The sequence below is a fragment of the Sander vitreus genome, chromosome 24 (genome assembly GCF_031162955.1).
Source record: "Sander vitreus isolate 19-12246 chromosome 24, sanVit1, whole genome shotgun sequence".
NCBI classification, from domain to species: domain Eukaryota; kingdom Metazoa; phylum Chordata; class Actinopteri; order Perciformes; family Percidae; genus Sander; species Sander vitreus.
The window spans coordinates 3,251,968-3,274,493 of record NC_135878.1 but is presented as its reverse complement, the minus strand read 5'-3'; the positions used below and the strand labels follow the sequence as shown (position 1 = coordinate 3,274,493).

The 22,526-nt window shown below is 42.9% G+C and overlaps 1 protein-coding gene across 1 annotated transcript in view; it reads right to left on the bottom strand.

The window, feature by feature from the left end:
* Positions 1-22,526, bottom strand: part of xirp2a (xin actin binding repeat containing 2a) — a 50,228-nt gene that overhangs the window by 1,711 nt on the left and 25,991 nt on the right. Inside the window, exons 3-8 of the mRNA XM_078243821.1 lie at positions 17,242-17,399; positions 12,547-12,684; positions 10,854-10,940; positions 10,554-10,623; positions 10,099-10,202; positions 278-9,482 (exon numbers count right to left, since the gene is read on the bottom strand). Of these exons, the coding sequence (XP_078099947.1) occupies positions 278-9,482; positions 10,099-10,202; positions 10,554-10,623; positions 10,854-10,940; positions 12,547-12,684; positions 17,242-17,399 (9,762 nt within the window). The remainder of the gene's footprint in view (positions 1-277; positions 9,483-10,098; positions 10,203-10,553; positions 10,624-10,853; positions 10,941-12,546; positions 12,685-17,241; positions 17,400-22,526) is intronic.

The window sequence follows — 22,526 nt, the reverse complement described above, 5'->3', positions numbered from 1 at the left end:
AATAAATAGGGACAAAGTTTAACCCGTGAATATTAAAAATCCGTGAAACCGACAGCACCTAGACTGCGAGCAGCTCAGAGCTTTAGTGTGACCGTTTCAAATAAAAAGAAAACACATCAAAAGAAATCATGCCGTGTAAATAACTGTCAAACCAAATGTTAATGCTTCTTTTCTTTTCCACACAAAGCAGTCAATGCTTGAAACTTCTCACACACAATGCATGTTAAACACACCGTCACGCCTGTTTAGTATCCTCATGCTGCACAGCTCGGTTTACCCGTCACGACAGTCTCCTGCTGGTGCGTCACAATCTGCGAAGTCCTCTGCTCCGTGACACTGAAACCCAGGTTCTGGAAAACTCCTTGGCTCTCGGCCCACGACTGCTGGAAGTTTCTTAGCAGTTCCTCGGCGGAGGCCTCGGCGGGCACGCCAACTGTTGGAACATTGCCTCTCACCACGTCAGCGTAGGACGGAGGGTTACCGCGGGTCAGGGAGTTCTCCGAATGCATCTCGCTCGTCTCACTGATCAGGTTTCCGAACTCGTCGATGCTGCAGAATTGCTCGGTGACTGCTGTCATTTCAGAGTGACTCCCCGATACGGAACAAGCTGATTCAGATTCTCTTCTTTCTATCTGCTCTCTCAACTCGCGGGCAGCCTGTGAACTATGTTCGCCGGTCTCAAACACATCCTTTATTGCTTTAACGTTGAATGAGGGGATTTCGTCAGTTCTTGGTGGGTCAGCCTCTGCATCTTCTGTATCACTCCCCAGCCTCTCCGTGATGACAATAGGCTCCTTTCTGGCGTAGACTTTGGGTTGTGGAGATTCAAATCTGTTCACCAGCTTCGACAGATCAACTCTGGGGAGATCCTCTTTCAGAAGGTCTATAGTCACGGCCTGGGCGCCTTCCTCGGCGTCGGGTCCCAAACGTTCGGGGATATCGATGGGATCCTTCCGCATGTACGTCCTGCTCACCTCCGCCTTCTGCGCCTCCTCAAAGAAAGACTTTTTATCCCTCACAGTCATCATGGAGTCCCCCATTTCTGCGACGTCCACCAACTTTTGCTCATCTTCGTCTATGGGAGTCGCCCTGTCGCTGAACGGGGAGGATTGCTCTCTTTCAGCTGCGAAGCACTCTGACAGCGGCATTAGAGGCGGAGGGGTAACGCCGCGGGAAAGCTTGGAGGTGGTGTCCCGCAGTTTCATCAGCTTCTCCGAGCGGCTCAGGGTGGGAGACGGCGTGGCCCTGCTGAAGCTACATGTGGGCGTGTATGACTTGCGAGGAGGAGGCGGAGGTGTCCCGACTGACTTGTAGGGCGGAGGAGAAGGGGTCACTCTGAGCGGCGAGTCTATCCTCCGTGACTCAATACTTATAAAAGTGGGAGACGGAGTGCGTATACTTGCTAACGGGGAGGACACTCTCGGATCAGCCGCATCACTCATGTCCTGATACACTTTTCTGTGCAGTGATATTTTCTCTTCCACTACTTTCTTTTCACTTTTGGATGAGCCGATACTGATCTTTGATATCTTCGCAGTCGCTCCACTGATAACGCTCTTGTCTGGTTTTGGAGGCACTGGCGGCTCTTCTTTTTCTTTCCCCTGCTTCTCCACAGAGGTTGAGTTTTCCTCCAAAAATGTGAGCTTTGCTTGAAACATATTTTTCACATAGGCCATCATTTCTTTCAGCTTTTTCTTACTTTGGTGTTTAGCAATTTCACTTAAATTCTTTTTCTCATCTGAGCCCATGGCCCAGTCAGGGAGTTCGCTCATAATCATCCTAACAGTGTTGGAGTCTATTTTGCTTGGTGTGCCCTCAAGCTCTTTTATTTGAGCGAGCAGCTTCTGCATCACATTACATTTCTCCAAATCGGTGATTTCTTCTGAATGAGCCTCGTCTTTAGGGGGAGCTTTCCCAGTCCCTCGCACAGACACATCCATAGGTTCCCCTTTTGACTTTACTGCCTTTATCTGCATTTTATTTGTTTCTGCTGCTTGTACCTTGCTTTGTTTTTGCACCTGAACATCCTCTTGCCTCTGATGGCAGTGCTGTACTACACTCTCAGTCACAACCACCTCCTCGTGTCTTTGAATGTGCTCTGCCTTCATGCTCTGCTGACTGTGGGAGACAGATACATGGCCTTGATAAGTTGCTGCAGATGTTATCTTAGCCACCTTAGGCATTAAAACAGTAACTGATGGTGACTGCTTTACTTCACTCTCATTCCTTTGCACCGGCTTTCCCTTTTCCACGTTAATGTCCACTTCAACTCCCTTTATAGGTGGGCTCACGTGACTTTTCGTCTCCTTTTCTTTCATTTCTGTTTTCATCTCGGTTCTCGCTGACGTCAGCTGGCTGCTTTTCTGATACACATTTGTTTCACTTTTCGGTGACACATTGCTTTTCTCTTGCTGTAAATGCATTTCACTTTTCATTTCACTGTCACATTTCTGTTCTCTCTTCTCTGTTGGCATCTTAAAGGTTTTCACCTTGAAATTTGGAGTCACCTTCGGAATTTTAGTGGGTTGAGAGGGACCTATTTTCCCCTCCTGTGTCAGAGGCACATTCATATTCTTCACATTTTCAGCTTTCAATGTGACCGCAGTCTGGCTTTGAAGATTTACATTTTGCTGGACAGCACTCTGTGTGGCAGCGATAGACTTGCTGCTGGATTCCTTAATAAACTGCTGCTGCTCGCTGACTGAAGAAGTACATGACTGGACCTCAATATTTGAGGACTCGCGATGACACTGAGTAGGAGAAACAGTCTGATTCTGGGGTGCGGTTTGACTCTTTTTAACATCAGTTGAGGAAAGTTTTTTTTCTGAGACGTGCTCGCTGGCAACATGCTTTTTATCTAAGGACACATTTGTAAATCCAGATGCTGATTTCTTATTTACCACTGAGATCAAGGGCTTGCTCAAAGGGATCTGGGAAGGGGTTTTCTTGGCAGGCGGTATTCTTTCTTTGGAAACACTCTTGGCTTCTTCGCTCTTTCCTTTTGTGGCTTCCATGGTCACTTGTGTCTCTGTGTTCTGTGCTGCAGAAGGCTCTGGACTGGCAGCAGTGGATGGTATATTAATTGGCGGAGAAGTGGGAGTTGTGACATTACTCCTCACTATTTCTTCTTTCTCTGTTTGTTGCCGATACCTTTCCTCTGCAAGCATGAGCGGGGTTTTAAATTTGCGAGCGTAAGGCCTAGGCTTTGAGGCTGGAGTGGGTTCAGGAGGTGGAGGCAGTTTAATAGGAGGGACAAACACTTTTTTAGGTGGCTGTGGGCTCTCTTTTGGTTTCACAGCCGGGATGCTTGGTATTTTTGTTGTCGACACTGTTGATAATTCAGACTGCATCTGCTTGCTTGTTTCGATCAGCTGGCTAGTTTCCTTTTTCACTTCTTGAACTTGAGCTGATTTTCCCCGCTCTGTTGACGTCATTTCTGCTTGATCAGGAGGGAGCTGTGGTGGAGGTGGAGGTGGTGGAGGAGTTGGCTGCTTTTTCTGCCATTTGGGTTTAACATGTACGGGCTGCTTCTGTGTTTCTGGCTGCTTGGGCACTTTGAATAAAGGCTTGCCAATGGGTTTGCCCAGCTTTGCAGGCAGATGCTGAGGCATTGCACTAAGCTCTTGCTGCGAGGGAGGCGGAGGGAGAAAATCTTGTCCACTCACAGAGGGCGGAGGCGGAGGAGGTGGAGGAGGAGGGAAAAAGTCAGGGTCAGACCTGCATTCCATGGGAGGCGGAGGCGGTGGAGGTGGAAGGTCGCTGTCCTGCCTCATGATAGATGGGGGGGACGCTGGGCTCCCCAGCACTGGTGATGGCGGCGGAGGGAGGGAGAGCTCAGACTCTGAGGGTGGAGGTGGGGAGGAGGGAGGAGGGGGGAAGTGAATCTCCGGCTTTGCCTTTTTGATTACCCCTTTCCCTCTCATGTCAAGGCTCCGGTAATCACTCTTCATATTTTTTATGTCATGCTTTTGTGTGACAGCCCTACTCTCCGTTTGCTTTTGAGACATTTGCTCGGATACATTTTGCTTGTGCGTGACAGTTTTCTCCGTCACTGTAGTCTGCACCTGTTTGATTGTCTTTGTTTCACACATTTGCTTGTTTGAAATATTGGTCTGTGATGTGTTTTTCACCTCTTTCATCACACTCACATCCGATGCTTTCGTCTCCGTGTGATCATTATTAGTCATCTGTTTATTCTTTATCATAATAGCCTTAGGAGCGTGTGTTTTCTGCGGGGGAGGCGCTTTCTGTTTCTGTTCTTTCATGCTCTTGTGTTGAGAGGCCCCAGCAGTACTGTCTGTTTTGGCTACAGTAACAGAGTGGTCCTCTTGGGTTATTACCTGTGTTTTCACTGATTTGCTTTCGTGGTGCCTCTGTGTGTGCTTCTGTGACTCACCGCTCTGAGAGAGATTTTTCACAGCGGGGGCTGGATTGACTACCGCACTCTCACTCTTGGCTTCATGTAAGCATTTATGCTCCGCTTGCTTTACAGTTAATGGATTTTTCACAGGCACTTTTGCTTTCTTGGGGAGATGCATGCGTTTCACATTTGAATATTGTTTTCTATGCATTAGATTCTTTATTGCCCCTCTAACGTCCCCTTTTACTACCTCCTCTTTTTCCACCTGCGTTGTCTCCTGTCCTTCATAAAGACATTTTATAGATGTTTTCACATCTCCTTCCATGCTCCCCCTGCGCTGCATTTTGGGAGAAGTCGTGGGCTCTAGCAAGAGCTGAATAGTGGCTTTGACATCCCCTTGTTCGCTCACTTGATGCTGGTAAACCTTCTTTGCGCTTGTTGCCTCATGTAAGCTTTGCATGGCAATGTGGATGTCTCCTTTGAGAATCTGCTCTTTTTCAATCTCTTTCACCGCTTTCTTTGCCTCCTCCAGAGATTTCAGGGTCCCTTTGATATCACCTGGCACTAGATCTTCAACAGTCGCTTCCGTATTGGTGGTTGCAGATTTCTCCAGTGACTCGAGAGCCCCTCTGATGTCTCCCCTGACAATTTCAGGCTTTTCCATTTCTTTGGCTTGATGCTGGGCCTCCTCCAGAGACCTCAAAGTAGTGGGGATGTCCCCCTTGACCACCTCCTCTTTCTCTATTACCACTTTCTGATTGATCGCTTGAGTCAGTGAATCCAGGGCTGCGCTCAGGTCACCTTTAACAATATCCCTTTTCTCTAGGTTTCTGTAGGCAACGGCAGGCTCCGTCATAAAGACTTTAACATTGCTGTGTACGTCGCCAGGAACTATGTCGTCCTTTGCCACCGTGCGACCAATCTGCTGCTGATTCTTCTGCAGCAAGATTTTGGTCACCTCGACGTCACCACCTATGATATTCTCCTTTTCCATCTTTCCCTGGGCGTCATCTGGTCCGTACTGAAGCTGCTTCAGGTAATCCAAGGCTCCCGACTCGATGCATGTGGAGTAAAAGCTGACATTACCCCTCTCCGTGTCTCCCACCCTTATACTTTTCGAGTCTTCTGCTCCTGAGTTGGAGAGAAGACGATGAAGGGTTCTGCTCACATTTCCTTGAATTATATCCTCTTTCTCCATGCTAGTCCTCTCCCCTTTATTCAAGAGGGAATAGATAGTCATCCTCACGTCTCCTTTCTCATCCTCTTGTATCAGAATGCCACGCTTGGAGGAGCCTTCGCTCTTGAGCAGATTGTTTACGGCCTCTTGAATGTCACCGCGGACAATTTCCTCTTTCTCCACATTGATTTCCCTTTCCTGGTTGAATAGCTGCTTCACTGTGGTGTTGATGTTCCCCCGCTCTTCGCTGTCAATAGTTATCCCCCTTTCCGTGAGCTCTCTGCGGTTTAGGAGGTTCATCATTATGTTGCTCAGATCCCCTCGGATAATTTCTTCTCTTTGGATTTGTGGAGCCTCCTGGTTCATGAGTTTATACTTGGCCATGCGGACATCGCCGATCTCATCTGCCTCAATAAGAACACCTTGGGAGTCCACCATTTTCTGACAGTAAAGCTCCTCAAGTGTCTCTTTGATGCTTTTACCTATTATTTCCGTCTTTTCCATGCTGCTCTCGTTGAATTCATGGAACGGAGTGGATTCAAATAGCCATGTTGTCGTCTTCACATCGGCCTGTGGGATTTCCTCCTTTGTGGAAACCAGCTCTGTACCGTCAGTCTCTCTGATGCTGTCAAGAGGCTGCTTCTCAAAGAGCCACACAGACTGTTTGACATCCCCTTTCATCACTTCCTCTTTTGTCACTCTCTCCATGCCATCATACTCTGCACCTTCGCCGTGGATCTCATCCATTGTGCGTGTTTCAAACATCCACGTGGCAGATCTGACGTCGCCTTTTTGGATTTCGCTCACGCTAACGGTTCTGATGTACTTTTGGGACATCTCATCAGTCTCAAATCGCTGCGTGTTTGTCTTCACATCGCCGCCTTGGATATCTGCAACTGTTTTCGACCTGACTTTTATTTCCTCTGTAATTTCATCCAGAGGCTGCGTTTCAAACCTCCACCTTGCAGAGCTGACGTCTCCTTTGTTAATGCCTTCCTCAGTCACAGCTTTAATAACATAGACCTCCTCTGAGTCTCTAATTGAATCCAGAGGCTTTGTCTCAAACTGCCACCGAGCCCCCACCACATCCCCTCTAATGATTTCTTCCTTGGTAACTGTAGTTACTTCATGATAATGGCCCTCTTTATCGCAGATGGCGTACAGCGGCTGAGTTTCAAACATCATGGTGTAATTTTTCACATCCCCCCTCTCTACTTCATCTCTAAAGATACTAGTGAGTTTAGAAATACCATTCTCTGCGGACTCCTCTTTAATTTGATCCAGAGAGAATGTCTCAAATATGAAGCGGCCTTTGTCAACGTCACCCCCCTGTACGTCAGTCACAGTGCGACTTTCCCTCGCCTCTGTAGAACCGTCACAGATGGCATCAATAGGCTGATGCTCAAACTTCCAGGTACAGTTGACCACGTTTCCCCTCTGGATGTCCTCGGCCTGCTGTGTCTTCAACCTCTGCATTGTTTCCTCAGAGGTGGAGCTCATAATGTCAGAGGAGCGATTCTCAAAGATGCACTTCATCCTGGAAACATCGCCCGACTGGATGTCGATTTCTGTCACCCTCCTGAAAGAGGCGCTGTCCTCGCCTGTGATATTTTCCAGGTTCTCTGTTTCAAAGAGGAAGCGGGCCAGTCGCACATCTTTTCCTTGGACGTCCTCTTGATTTACAGTGCAGGTTTTCAGAATGGTCTCAGACTCTGTATGGTCGCGTATGTTGTCAAGTGTCTGGGTCTCAAAGAGCCAAGTGCATGTTTTGACATCACCTTTTTGAACTTTCTCGATGTCGACCTCGCTCTTTTCCACCTTTTCATACAGAACATCCATCGGTTGGGTCTCAAATAGCCACCTGCAAGTCTTAACGTCCCCTTTCTCAATTTCAATATTTTCCTTAGTTATATGCTCTTCATCCTCAAAATGACTGGAACATTTAATGGCATCAAGCGGTTGAGTTTCAAACAACCACTTGGCTGTTTTGACATCCCCTGACTCAACCTCTTGCTTGGATATACCTTTTATGATCTGAAACTTATTGATGCTTTCATCAAACTCATCGATAGGACGGGTTTCAAACATCCATCTGCAGCTGCGCACGTCACCCTTCACAATCTCCTCCCGCCTCACGGTCTTCACCTCGTGGTAATGGCCAGAGCTGTCCTGCATAGCGTACATAGGGGTAGATTCAAAAAGAACTCTGTTGGATTTGACGGATCCACTTGTGACACCTTCAACCTGAATTCTCTGTGTTCCTTCACACTTACTTAAATCCATGCTTTCAAACCTTTCTTTATAGTTTGTCACATCTCCTTTGTCTAGAGCTTCAACGTTCACAGTTCTTGTAATCTCCTTCTTCTCCTCCCTTATATTCTCCAGTGGCTGGCTCTCAAAGACCCACTTTTGATGCCTCACGTCACCCTTTTCTTCTTCAGATGCAACCGTTTTCTTAAGTTTTCCCACTTCGAGCAGTTCTTTCAGATTTTCCATGGGTACTGTTTCAAACAGATGCCTGGCTGATTGAACGTCGCCTCCTACAATCTCCTCTGAAAGTAAAGGTCTAGCATTGGCGTTGTCTTTCAGAGTATCCATAGCCTGAGTCTCGAAAACCAGACAGTGCCTCCTCACATCAGCACCAATTATGTCTTCTTTTTGCTTCCTGGAACTCTCCCATTCCTCATCCTTAATGGTGTCAAGGGTCTTTGTCTCAAAAAGCCATCTACCTTTGTTCACACCGCCTTGAATGTTGTCCTCCATGGATATACCACATATCAGCTTCACCATCGCGGGGTCTTTGTTAATAATATCCAGAGGCTGGGTTTCAAACATCCAGCGTGATGTCTTGACGTCGCCCTTCTCCGTCTCCTCCCTGCGGATGGTGGTGATCTCTAGCATCTCTCCCGAATCCCCCCTGATGACACACATGGGATGGGTCTCAAACATGCGAGTGGTTGTCTTCACATCCCCTTTTATCTCTTCCAGCTCAGACTTCAGGTTCAGGAAGTGGCTCTCCTCAATGGTTTCGGTTTTACCTAGGGAATCCAAATGCTGGGTCTCAAAGAGATATCTAGCGGTTTTCACATCTCCGCCGGTGATGCTTTCGGTGGCGACAACATCCGTCTCCTGCTCGTCTTCCTGGTAGATCTTATTCAGATAATCGAGTGGCTGCGTCTCGAAAAGCCATGTAGCAGTGCGGACATCTCCTCTCGCGAGCTCAGCCGACTTTTGTGACTGTTCAGTTGAATTTGAAGCCTCTGTCCCTAGAGCATCCATGGGCCGAGTCTCAAACATCCAAGCTGTTTGTCGGACATCTTTGCCAGCAATGATTTCCTGCTGCGCAATATTCCTCACCTCGTCCTCATCTGGGGTGTCATCTTTGATCGTATCTAGCGGCTTGTTCTCGAACATCCAGCGCATGGACTGCACTTCGCCTCTAAGGATCTCCTCCCATTCCAGATCATCCCTGTCGGGGCTTGAACACTTACTTGAGCCGTTGCCGTCATTTTCAAACATATAGCATGCCTGCTGGACGTCTCCCACTATTTCCTCGCTTTCCAAAGCCTCCTTTTCTGCTTTGGTGAGCGTACTCAAGAACTCCTCTTCGAGGTTCTTGCGAACCTCTGGATGAATGTGCTTGGAGATGCGCTTGAGTTCAGCCATGCTCTTGTGTTTAAAGTACTGCTCCTTGGTAACAGTGTGCTTATGTTGGGAGGCTGGCTCCTGATGCTGGGATGAGACATACTGAGGGGTTTCCTGTAACAGGTTTGCAGGCGGGGGAGGGAAGTGCTCCGTCATCTCATAAGCTACTGACGAGGCAGACGCTACTGACGAGGCAGCGGCAGTCTTTACGGTGGAAGAGGTGTCATAGCTCGTCATGGTTGAAGCTTTGGAGGACTGATTAACTGGTGCCCATTGAAATTGGTTGAAATCCACATCAACCTATGGTTCATATGTGGTTTTGGTTAAGGAGAGAGGGACAGTGAGGGTTGTTTTTAAGTACAATTTGAAGATTTTTTTGTGTCATGAAAAGCACAGAATTGGACATCTTTGAACTACAGCTATAGAGTAATTCTGGAAAAGGAAGTATCAACTTTCATCCTAAAATTCATTCACATTTATAATTCAAAATCATTATAAATGTTATTTCTAGGACTTGTGAAGCTGAGTCAAATTTATTTTCCAAATTGAGAAGCACCAAAATACAAAACTAACTTGGATGTAAATCAACAAATACAGACACATCTCCAGTCTGTCAAACCCAGAAATTTTCAGTGATGTTCCTTATTACTGACTTGATTGAAATATTCATTGACGATCACTTTAACTGCAGACAGTAACATGAGTTTGAATCTGGGTTTCCCTTTTGACATGAAAAGCTTCACATGTTGGCTGTGTAATGACATGTGGTCTTTGATCTAATTCAATTTATTCTCAATCAACTCATAGCATGAGCAATTTTCTTTTGATGATTTCATGATATGGCCTCATCATCATACTGATACCTCCTGAAAAATCCAAACTATTATATATTTGGATAAACAGACAGCATCATTACCTTAATTTCCTTGGCTGGTGCGGCTTCCACAATTGTTTTTTCATACTGCTGCTTCAAAGCCTGAGTGGAAACCTTTGGTAGGTCCTCTCCTCCGACGAGCATAACTGAATTAGACACAAGAAGAAGGCTGCCTCATTAAGTCATTCGCAGTGAGGCAGCTCAGGGGGATTGGACAGAGAAATAAATCATTTCATTAAAAACCTGAGTAGTTTTCATTTTCTGAAACCATGCAGCGGTGATTGCCCAATTTCCACTTTCCAATATTTTACCTTCCTGACTTTGCCCTGATTAGATTTGCTGCTATGCACTATAAAGAAAATCATCTGCACTCCAACTCATTTCCATAGCTCATCCCTTATTCAGCTGTAGTGGGAACAATCATTAATATACAGGACACAATCAGTGCTGTGATAAAAATGTGCAAATTGTAATATAAAAGCAATGAGCGGAATAACCTGTTTCAGCGTAATGGTTCCCGTAACTGGCGGCCACATTGTTCTGGTGGACTCTTTGATCATGGATCACCTGTGAAAAGGTAAATCATTAGTATACTGGCTTGTATGTATTGCAGCCTCCAACTGTTTTCAATCGGTGAGAATTTAATGGCTTAGCATGAGGCAATTTGTCTATATAGGGCACATAAAGTGCGACAGAAAGTTCAGAAATAACCAAAGAACTGGGGTTATTAGCAGCCGGTCAGCGGAAAGATGCTGCAATACAGCTAGTGAACAAATGACAATTGTCACAGCCAGTACCTCTTGTTGGTTGTGAAAGAGGGTTGTGGTGGGAAGGACCTCTCTGGCACTGCTTCTCACTGTAACCTCTGAGGAGCTTGACATCTCCTGTCAAACACAGAGAAATGGGAACTTGGAACCCCTCTCACATTGACATCACATGCACAAATGGGCGCACACACAAAAACAGACACACACCGCCACGGTTTTATCACAGCATGACTGTAAGCTGTAAGAGAACAGCAGGTGAGTAAGTAATTTTTATATTGTGAAAAAGCTTAATAGTCCCCTCTGTGGCTTGCAGCAAATGTTTTCCTGTTACAGAGCTGCTTTCTAGGGAACTACTGAGTAAAGGAGGATCTCAGTGTGTGAGAGGAAAAGCAATAGATTACAAAAACTGTACAAAACTACATCAGCCGTTTTCCTCCAGTGAGATTCATGCAATTTGAACGAGATGAAAGAGAAATATATTTGAGCTTGTATCCACTGCTGAAAAATACATGTATAAATGTAATACCACTTATGTCAGAATAATAATATCTTTCCTGATGTATAACCAGTTTTTAAACTAGAGCAAGGATATTACACCTGTGAGGAAAAACCTGAGCTGAAAGTGACTTGCTGTTGCCACACAGAAGCAATAACTCGATCAAACAGACACTTCCCCTCACAAACCCCTCTGTAAAATTTAGCATTCAGCAAGGTCCTTGAGCGCTGGATGAATCCACTCTGCTTCCCGCCTGAATGAGCAGATGGGGAGAATGCACAGAGGGGCAGAATTGACCTTACTTCACTGTGATCCGGCCCGGCGCCAGTCTGCTAACGTGTTCTGACATTTCCCTCACGCACTCGATGACAGTGCCACATATTCAAGTACAGTTCAAGGTGCCCTTCTTTGATTTGACCTACAGTACATGAACGCCTCCCAGCCAAACCAGCAATGTTTTTTTCCAGTGTAGAGCTACAGTAGAATGTAAATCATTAAGTGGCGTTTATGCATTTCTCACTTCTGAGCTGGTGAACAGAAAGGAGAGCTCAGCAGGGGTGGAAGGAGTATTGACATCCTTTGCTTAAGTAAAAGTACTAATACCACATTGTAAAAATACTCTGTTACAAGTAAAAGACCTGCATTGAAAATGTTATTTAAGTAAAAGTATGTAAGTATCATCAGGAAAATGTACTAAAAAACCTCACATTTTAGAAACAGGAAATGATCAAAACAGTGAAGTGTTTACTTGTCTAATCATTTCAGCTGGACTTGTAGGCCGTTATTTTGTTGGGTAGTTTAATGTATAATAAAACATTGTGTTTTATAAACTACATGTGTTTTGTGTGCAAAAATCTTAATTTGAAAAGTAACTAGTAACTAAAGCTGTCAGATTAATGTAGTGGAGTAAATAGTACAACATTTCCCTCTGAAATGTAGTGGAGAAAAGTAGAAAGTAGCATGAAAAGAACAGACTCAAGTAAAGTACAAGTGCAGTACTTGAGTAAATGTACTTAGTTACACTCTACCACTGCAGCTCTGTCTTTCAAAGTCCGTTGACTTTAAATAGGAAGGATAAAAATGGCCCTCACTATCTTTAATAATTAATTATCTATGGAGAAGTTGCATATTCAGTGATGGTATTATCACATCACTTCATGCTCATTGCAGACAATTTTCAAAAAAAAAAAGAAGCCTGTTCAGCAGTGACCGTGATTCCATTCTTACCTGGACGGTTCTCTGCTCAAAGTGAAACTGGGCGACGCTGGACTGAGAGGACGAAGAGGCAAACTCCTGCTTCTCAAACTGTTTCTTCACACTGGCCAAGCCGCCAGGCAGCGAACAAGCCTCCGACTCGTCCATCACCTATCAGCAGAAAACAGATAACGTGAAATACACCTGGAAACCCATCTGGATATCAGATAGATTATAGATTAAACACACTGTAAAACTACATAATTGGAGTTGTAGGAGATTGGATTGGAACCCATCTCTGCTTCCATTGATTGTGAATATGTTATACATTCACTTATACTAATTTTAAGGTGATTATGCTAATGATTTTTAGAAGCAGTGTTGGTGTTCTTTTAAACGTGATATGAATGCTAAACATCAACAGTGGAGTAAGATGGTTCCGTTACAATCCTCTAGGGGGTGTAAAAGGCAAAAGGTCATTGACTGTAATGTACATTTAATAATACTGAGAGATAGAAGTCAAATGCAAACAAAATGACATATTGGTGATACTACTGAGGACCACAGCTAGGTGAATAGATATAAAACCTACATAATGATACTTTTTTGTGTTCATTTCTGGCAAAAAATTCAGAAATAGCTAATATAGCAGGCACCTAAATTTAATGGATTTACTTTTTCCATTTCTATCTTGCAACGGAGCGTGAAACATCAACAGGATATTCAGAATTTCAGATAAGTCTTACTAAGTCACTTAAGTGGAACAGAAAAAAAACTTTTCAATACATTTTATTGAGCTACAGAAGGAATGAATCCTTAAAACTGGAAAGTACAAAAGCCTGGTTTCTTTACAAAGAAGAAGACTTTCTAAACCTAATCAGTATGGAGGATGCAGACCTCACACTATGCGATCTGGGCAAGAATGCTCACTGACTATTTGATACAATAATCTCCTTTTGAGATTGTCAATTACTTTCCTAATAAAACATTTATGTGTAGGCGTCTGCATATATAGCTTCTGGGAAACTGCAATATAAGAAGAAGCTTGCTGTGTGTGTGTGTGTGTGTGTGTGTGTGTGTGTGTGTGTGTGTGTGTGTGTGTGTGTGTGTGTGCGTGTGTGTGCGTGTTTGTGTGTGTTGAACATAATCACCCATCACCTTTCCTTTTTTTTAATGCAAATGAGGGGTACAATGCAATTTGCGAGTTATTGCAGAGGACTTCAGGTCAGTGACAGGGCACCATGTTATCAATATCATTATCATCAATATTTTACCACTTCTGGGTACAATTGCTGCATTGATACACCATGAAATAAACCTCTCTCATTTAAAATACATATATAACGACATAATATCCACCGAGCATGCATTCAGACAGGTTCAAAGAGCAGGGAATCTTACCAGTATCTACCGTTGCAATTTCGTAGTATAAATATGTACAGATATTAGTAGAAAGACAGCTGCAAAGGTACAAAGGAAAAACAAGATTTCTATTAAAAAACAATATATATAGAGAGGATGTATTGAAGTTGTCCAATGGTTGTTTTTCAAGCATAATTATGTGCATTAATAAAAAGCAACAAGCCACTTGAGGCAGTGCTTTATCGTGATGTTAGTGCAGCTGGAAAAGTGCTCTGTGTTATGTTAACAACACATCTCATCTGTTCTGAATCGGCTGTAAAGCTTGGCCTTGAGTGGCTTGTTACTATGCGGACCTGTGAGCAGTTAACAGTGAATGCACTCTCTGAAAGTCACCACCAAGTTGCATAGTAGAGGACAACTTTCAGTTATTGCTGTAACTACACTCTTAATTAGTTTTTGAATGTTTGTCATTCTTTATCTTAAGATTTTTAATTTAGCTTCAGTTCTATTTGAGTCCTTTGTCGCTGATTTTTATCACCACTTTTTTTCTAATTACTGTAAAACACAGCATGCAGATGGTGTGTCTCATCATGTTCAAAGACTCCAGAAGGTAGCAGGTTGCTCTGTGTTAACACGCCGCAGCGTGGCCTCGTGATTGACATGCTGGGCATCGATTATTCATCACCTTACAGACCAACAGATTCAAGAATTGGATGTGAGGCTTGGATAGACTGTATTTAACCCTAAAGCTATGAGGATTGATCAGAAACCAGGGGATCCACCGAAAGATACATCTTAAAAGAGTAGAGTTACTCCAAAAACAAAAAAGGACACAGAGGATGATGTTACAGTGTCAAGCTTTTGGTTTTATTATAAATCTATCATCAGGAGCAGGTACAGGTATCAGGAAACAAGAGCTAATTATTATTATTATTATTTTTTTTTAAAGCTGACAGACCTACACTAAAACATAGTTATTTTGACCCAGTGTTTGACACAACAAGCTCAAGTACTGGACCAAACCGTGTTGAGGATTTAACACCTGCTTTCCTCACATATCACATTTCAGACATCCGTCTCCTCTGTCACAGTGGTAAGTCAGCACTAACAAATCAGGTGCAGGAGATATTTGTATACTTTGTAATTCCTCCTCCCTCTAAAAAGGAACGCATTACAATACATACTCAGTTTAATCTGCACAAAACCTCAGTGTGTTTTTTTAGTAAATATGAAACAAGCTGTTATGTCCTGTAGCTGCAGAGCACAGGAGAGAACAGACATGCTTCAGTCGGGAAAGGCTTTGTTTTAGATACGGAGCTGGCTTACTGCAGTGGCCTTGGCTCACTAACTGCTCAAACAGTTGAATTATTGGGTTCATTCAGTGCATTCAGGCTCTTCAAGTCACTGAGGCTTTTTTGTTCTTGCTAATGACGAATGACTCAGGGATATTCAGACATGTTTTTGTGTTTAATTAAAACTGTGTGAGTTTTTCAAAATTTGCTGCAAAATACACTTTTTTTTCTCTCTCTTTACAGATGCACTTAAAACGACTTTGACATGGTTGTTGATGCTGTTGTGCATGTGTGTGTGTGTGTGTGTGTGTGTGTGTGTGTGTGTGTGTGTGTGTGTGCGTGTGTGTGTGTGCGTGTGTGTGTAGCTATCTCTCTCTGTATGTTGCCAGTGCATACATACACTCAGTTACAAGCTAATAACTTCCTGCATTCCAAATCCTACTGAAGTATTATCAGCAAAATGGACTTAAAGTATTAAAAGTAAAAGTACTGGTTCTGCAGAAAAATGCCCCTGTGGGTAAAGTATTTATCATATATTATGGTATTAAATTGTTAATATTAATGCATAGGACATATACCATTGGCAGTTTATTCCAACCTAGGGGTCGGGAGATAAATCTTAGGGGTCAGGTAGAAGAAAGAAGAAATAAATAAGTTCTGCTACACAAATATATATATACATTTTCTGGACTTAGTTTTTTGTGAAATATTGGATAATTGTACTCCTATGAGCCTAGACCTAGAGCTTAGAGAGAAAATGTCTCTTTGGTGGAAATGCTATCAACTCAATAGTCAGGTTTCCATTCAAATGGATCGCAAATTTTAACCAAATTTTGATAAAATTGGCAAACAAAAATGCAAATGAATGCGAATATTTCCATCCACTACCGTTACGCGATTATTAGGAGTTGGTATATTGGGAAAAGCAGTAGGTGGCGCCTATTCTCCAGTCAAAAAAACATTATACCACTGCAGAAGAAGAGGGCACAACCAGATGACGTAATTAAGACCTTAGCGGCTGGAGCAAATGGAATTCAGCCAGATGAGCTGCTTTTTATGTCAGGGGTCCAGTAATACATATACAATTATTATAAGCATAAACTTTATACTGTAAGTAATTCTACATTCAAATAACATATTCATTTGGAAAAATTGCCTACAATTGTTGTTGAGAAATGAATTATATATCCTGCTGAAACAGCAGCCCTATATGAAATACATGCTTCACCCTGGCTCCCATACACACTCCAGAGGTTTGGTTTTCCCATCCTGTACTGAGCTTTATGACACTTTGACAAATAATGCTGCCATCCCACCAGAGCCCTGTGCCCCCCCTCCAATTTTTCTCTTCAACAAAGTAGTCTACAAGCAGGACAGCAGATGTATACTTTCGGGAGAAATAAATGGTCATAAACATCAGCAATGCCACATGGTCAATCTAATAATTGAATTCTGTAACAGCACATTATGTAATAACAACGCATTATGTAATAACGCATTATGTAATAACGCATTATGTAATAAAATGACAAAATATAGAAAATATTCCTATTCATTATGCAATAATCTGCCGCATTATGTAATAAAAACCTGAACCCAATTTGTAATAAATGTCTTTCGCATTTTGTAATAAATGATTACATTAATAATTAATAACTTTTTTTTACGAAAAATGTAATATGGCGCATGATGTAATAACCACCCAAAATGGATGTCTTCATTCATTTTTTATAACATTGTCATGTTTATTTTATGAATTCTAGCGTGAATCATGGTGAGTCAAAATGAATTAAAAAAAATGTACTATTTGTTTAGTAGATGAGTATTACCTTTCATTGGTCAATACGCAGTCACAAAACTTATTACATATGGCGTTCAGGGTTTTAATTACAAAATGTGGCAGCTTATTACATAATGCGGGTGTTATTACATAATGAAGTATAAGTGTATTACATTTTGACCTTTTGTTACATAATGTATTATCACAATGTCTGTGAGTGTCTGCCGTCTCCCTGGCCGCCTGCATATCCTCACTGCCATCTCCCCTTAAACCCATGTGGAAGTATCGTCTTACCGCAGCGGAAGAGGAGCTGCTGGTTTCTTTCTTGGACACGGCAGCCTGATACATCGCCAGCCGCTCTTTCACCGACACCGGCTCGTCCTCCTGTTCCTCGGCGCCGGGGGCCCTGTCCTTGGGACGTCCTGATGTGGATTTACCTGCGCTGTCTGCAGCTACACAAACACAAAGAAATAACCCTCAACTTACTAAGATATTACATAATCACACTGACGTTCCATGACAAGGAAATAAACATACGTATACACTTTATGTAGTTGGTGACTTGACTTTTCTGATCATAACTGTATACAATCCCCAGTTTAATAAATATATCTGCATAGTTGCTGTAGATGATACTTTATAGATAATACTGTAGCTGTTTTAAGGCAAACAATCCGCAACAAATGTTGACAAGAAACCGAAGCAGAACACTCATCAATCACAAAGCACTACTGTATGACACATCATAATGCTCAGCACATCCCTGCGGATAGCCAATTAGAGAAGACAACATATTTTACATTTTACTTTTCTGCATAAAAAAGCATCATTAGGCAACCAGAGAAGGCTCCATTAAGGCTGAGCATACGCCCACACCGGACCTTTTAACTCTTGGCATGTTCTCTTTCTCTGGGCAGCAACACCGTGGGATGATAGAAGACCCTAAATAGAAATGATTCTCTCTCATTATGTGCTCACGCTGCAACCTTTTGACATTTTGAAATCCTCCTCCTTTCCCCCCCCCCCCCCAGATTATTACATATTTTCTCCACATGTATACGTACTAGTATAACCTTAGCTTAAAGAAGAGGTCAATAGAAGTTCCACCTCAAAACTGATTAAAAAGTCTTATAGCAGCTGCTTCTCAAATGCATATGGATCCAGTCTTGCTGCTTAGCAAGAGATTCAGTGCTTAGTGGTAAAGTACATGCTGTTCTTGCTTGGCTGTGCAAAGCAAGCTATCATAACATTTCTCTTAGCATAACTAATAGTATATCTATATCCAGTGGTGGAATGTCCCTAACTACATTTACTCAAGTACTGTACTTAAGTACAAATTTGAGGTACTTGTACTTTACTTGAGTCTTTTCTTTTCATGTCACTTGCTACTTCTACTCCGCTACTTCAGAGGGAAATATTGTACTTTTTACTCCACTACATTAATCTGACAGTTTTAGTTACTAGTTACTTTACAGATTTAGATTTTGCTGAATGATTAGACCATTAAACAGAACTGTTTGGATTGTTTGTAGTTTCTAGAATGTGAAGATTTTTCTGCATTGAGTATTTTTACTTTTAATACTTTAAGTACATTTTCCTGATGATACTTACATACTTTTACTTAAGTAACATTTTCAATGTAGGACTGTTTTACTGTTGTACTTTTACTGAAGTAAAGGATCTGAATACTTCTTCCACCACTGTCGATATCACTACACTCTCCTGGTGTTCATATAATCAATATGAAGAAGTGGAACACACCCTGTTGGGTGGCTTTGCTCCATTGACCAATAGCGTTTGTGTACTGAGAGGAGCTGCTGGTCCTGAATGTGTTCTGTTGGTAGTTTGTTTTAGATTGATAATCAAATTAAATGAATGATGTATTGTCATTTAAATATGGTTTAAACAAGACTGAAAAATAGGACTCTTACTGATTATGAAAATATCATATAAGTTTATGTTTTTACATTTTTTTAAACTTTGTTTCTGGGAAATCATGTTTTTTTCTGTCAGTTTGGCGTGGTGGACGGCTCTAAGTGCTACAATACCCATGAGCCCCAGTTGCCATTGCTATGGAGAAGAAGCCAGAGGCGTGAATTCAGAGCTGCGGCGAATTTCAAAAGGTTTTGTTGTTACATACGCTGAATTCATCCAAAATTGAAACAGAACCCAATGTGAAAGTGAATTGATTTAAGCTGCTTAGCTTCCGAGAGAGTTTTTTTTCCTTCTGTAATAACCCCTTACTGAATAAAATCATGTACAATCCTGTGAACAATATATCAGAAGGGGTAAATAGCACAAGTGCAGAGAAAATAAAAGAAATTCCGGTTGGGGAGCTACGGTGAGTAAAGTGGACCAGAATGTTCCTGAGTCATAGTGTGTTTGCGGTTAGCTCCCCAGCTACGGTTGCAACTAGCCCTGCAAATAGTCCCAAAGTCACCAAGCTTCTATTCCCACATATTTTGTAACAATGCACGGATGAATTTTGTTGTGCCAATTACTGGTGTGACCTTAATACAGACAAGACAGGACTAGACTGACAAGATCATGCTCTCCTCATCCCTCAACTATTTTAGCTTTCTGCTACGTCCGGCATGTTAGTGTAACCAATAACCTGTCAGAAATAGGCTGCCAGAGACAGCAGCATCTGAAAATAAATGGAGGGTTTGAACATCCTATAAATATGGGTCAGAAATCCTACACCTGAGGCCTTGGTGTAACCTAATACCGTTTTGACAGAAACACAAGGATAATGCCCTCATTTATCACCCGAGACAAATGTCCACGTCATGGTCTGGAGCTGTCAGAGAGGCAGAGACCAGAGGCTTTTTGATGAGAGCGGTGACAACAGCGCTCTGGCTATCTCTGGCTTCTGAGAAGGGAATGGCATATGCAAAGCTCTCAAAGCATGGAGGTGAGGTAACCAGGGCTCTGAGGAGGTCGGGGGAGGGGGGGGCTGACTGGAGAAGAAAAAAATAAACTGAGCCTTTTTATAACCCGGCTCTGTCTGCAGCGTCATTTTCCCCTGTGACAGGGAGATTTATGGAAGTGGATGTGTGTGTGTGTGTGTGTGTGAGAGAACTGAAAAGGACAAAAAACTAAGTAAAAAGGCAAATTCTTAGGAAAGTCACCATTCCTTTAGCTGCCACTAATTGGCACCAACTGATGTTTAATTAGCATTAAACAATAGCTTTCAAACACTGTCTCATTGCTTAAGATGCCTCCAAAATAATGAAGGCCAAGTCTCTGTTTACAGAGTGGTATTGATATCAGAAAAACCTTTTCATTTAGTCATTTGTGCTTTTGATGGAGAGCATATTGAACTGCTTAGCGGCATATTTACCTCCACACTCACTATTATTATTTTCTTTTTTCTTCAATGCCACAGAGGCAGCGCAGGTGATTGCATAGGCGGGGAGTAATGGAAGTAAGAGAGACAGGGAAAAGTCAATGGGGGAGGCCATGGCGTTACCAGGACGCACGCCTCAGTGGCTATATTAAGCCAAGCCAGGGTCTAGTGACTGCCCCGTCACTGTCTCCTCGCCGCTGCCTGCGCTAAAGGGATCAGACCAGGTGAGGTGCTGCACCACCGCCTAGCTAGAAGTGAGGAGGTGAAGGGCGGCACGGGGTGTTAGGGAGAGACAACAGAGGAGAACGTGTCCAAGAGAGAGTGAAAAAGAACAAGAGAGTAATTTCAGAGTTTAAGGGTGCATGAGAAGGCAGCAGGGCTCTGTAGCTCAAAGCTAAATCAAGGCACATAGATTTGTGTCAGGCAGAGGCCTTCCCCTAATCACAGAGGTGTCACCACCATTCTCTGCCCTTTCCTCGCAACAGAAGCCTTAAGCAACCCAATTTCCTGTCCAGTGCTTACTGACCCAAGCATTTTGACTGGTGAGGTTTGACAGGAGAGCCAGATCGAGCTAAACTAATTGAGAATGTCAGCCGTGGAGGGCAATTTCTTCCTCACAGACGAAAACAAAACAGGCACTGTAATTGAGCTGTCAAATCTATCAAAATAACTTCTTTACATGGAGGCTGGATTGCCCCCGGGTGCTTCCTTATGCTAGGCTAAGCACTTTGTCTCCGATTTGCTACGCTTTCAGAATATTCCGGATAAGATTGCTGCTGGTTATATCTGGTGGAAGGAAACAGAAAGGGCCCATGCATGTTTTATGACTAAGCACAAATCCTAGTGGAATCCTGGAAACGTACTGCAATATCACGTCTCATTCTCTATGTGGCTCCAGCACCTGATGTTCGAACACAAAACAGCCACTCTACTTCATCGCATTTCCCATTTTACACCAAAGATGCCTCATGTCTGCGCAGCATGGGCACATCAAACCGATTCATTATCAGCCAAAATGTCATCTACCATTTTCAATTTGTCTCCTTCCACTTGTGCTTCGGTGAAAAAATCCCTTTAAGTAAGCTGTGCTGACAGTGAGGCTTATGTCGACAGAAGAGTGAAATACTGATAGTAATACATTGCTTACCTTATTTAACTGTGTAAGGTGCTCTTGACGTTAAACAACAATAGAATCCAACGGAATAGAAAAGGGCCTTGGATCTCCAGAAAATGAAAATGGACTTAGTCGCCCAGCCTTAACCCAAAACAGAAAGAAAATCCTGGGCAGAAACAGACAGTAAGGCTTGGAGACCAGCTCCAGCAGTGTGCTCCACAGCTCAATGAGGCCCAGGCGTCCAGTGACAGCTGATTTTATTTTAGAAGTCCCCTTCATAAAAAAAAAAAAAAACAGGAGTGACTTGGGGGAGAGGGAAGGTGGATGTGGGTTGGCTTTTTTTAGTATCAAGTATCGAGGTACCCAACATGCCTTTAACCTTATGTCACAGTAGTCTTATAGACACAGACGTCCCCTGTGCTGAGCTGGAAAACAGACACTTGGTACATCCTTCATTTACGCGGGGAGACATTTGGCATTTGAAATCACTGCTTGTTAGCATGCTAAATACCAAGGTATTTCATGATTTCATGAACATTACAGACAGAAAGTGAGAGGGCTTGTATATATTCAATGACATGTTGGCAACAAAACAATGAAAGATATAAAGTTCAGATTAAAGAATTGTTCCACATTTTTTGAAAATGATAGATGAAATGATCCATACCACTCTGTCTGTACGCTAAATACAGAGGTAGAGTCAGGAAGTGATTAGCCTATCTTAGCATTAAGACTAGAAGCAAAGTCTGGCTTTGTCCAATGTTGAAAACACACAGCATCTCAGCAGCTCATAAAATAAATCACATCTCATTCATTTAATCAGTACACAAAACAGAGATGTGAAAAACAATGAGTTGGTTTTACAGGAAGTTACATAACTATTTCTTGGTGATCAGAGCAGGAAGTCCCATCCGCTGTTCGTCAAGAAATAGTTCCAGCATCGTAACACCAAAACTTTACTGCGCTTCAAAGGCATATTTTTGAACTTTGGACAGAGCCAGGCTAGCTGTCTCCCCCTGCTCCCAGTCTTTATGCTAAGCTAAACTAATCAGCTGCTAGCTCTAGCTTCATATTTAGCGTACAGACATCAGAGTGGTATCAATTTTCTCATCTCAC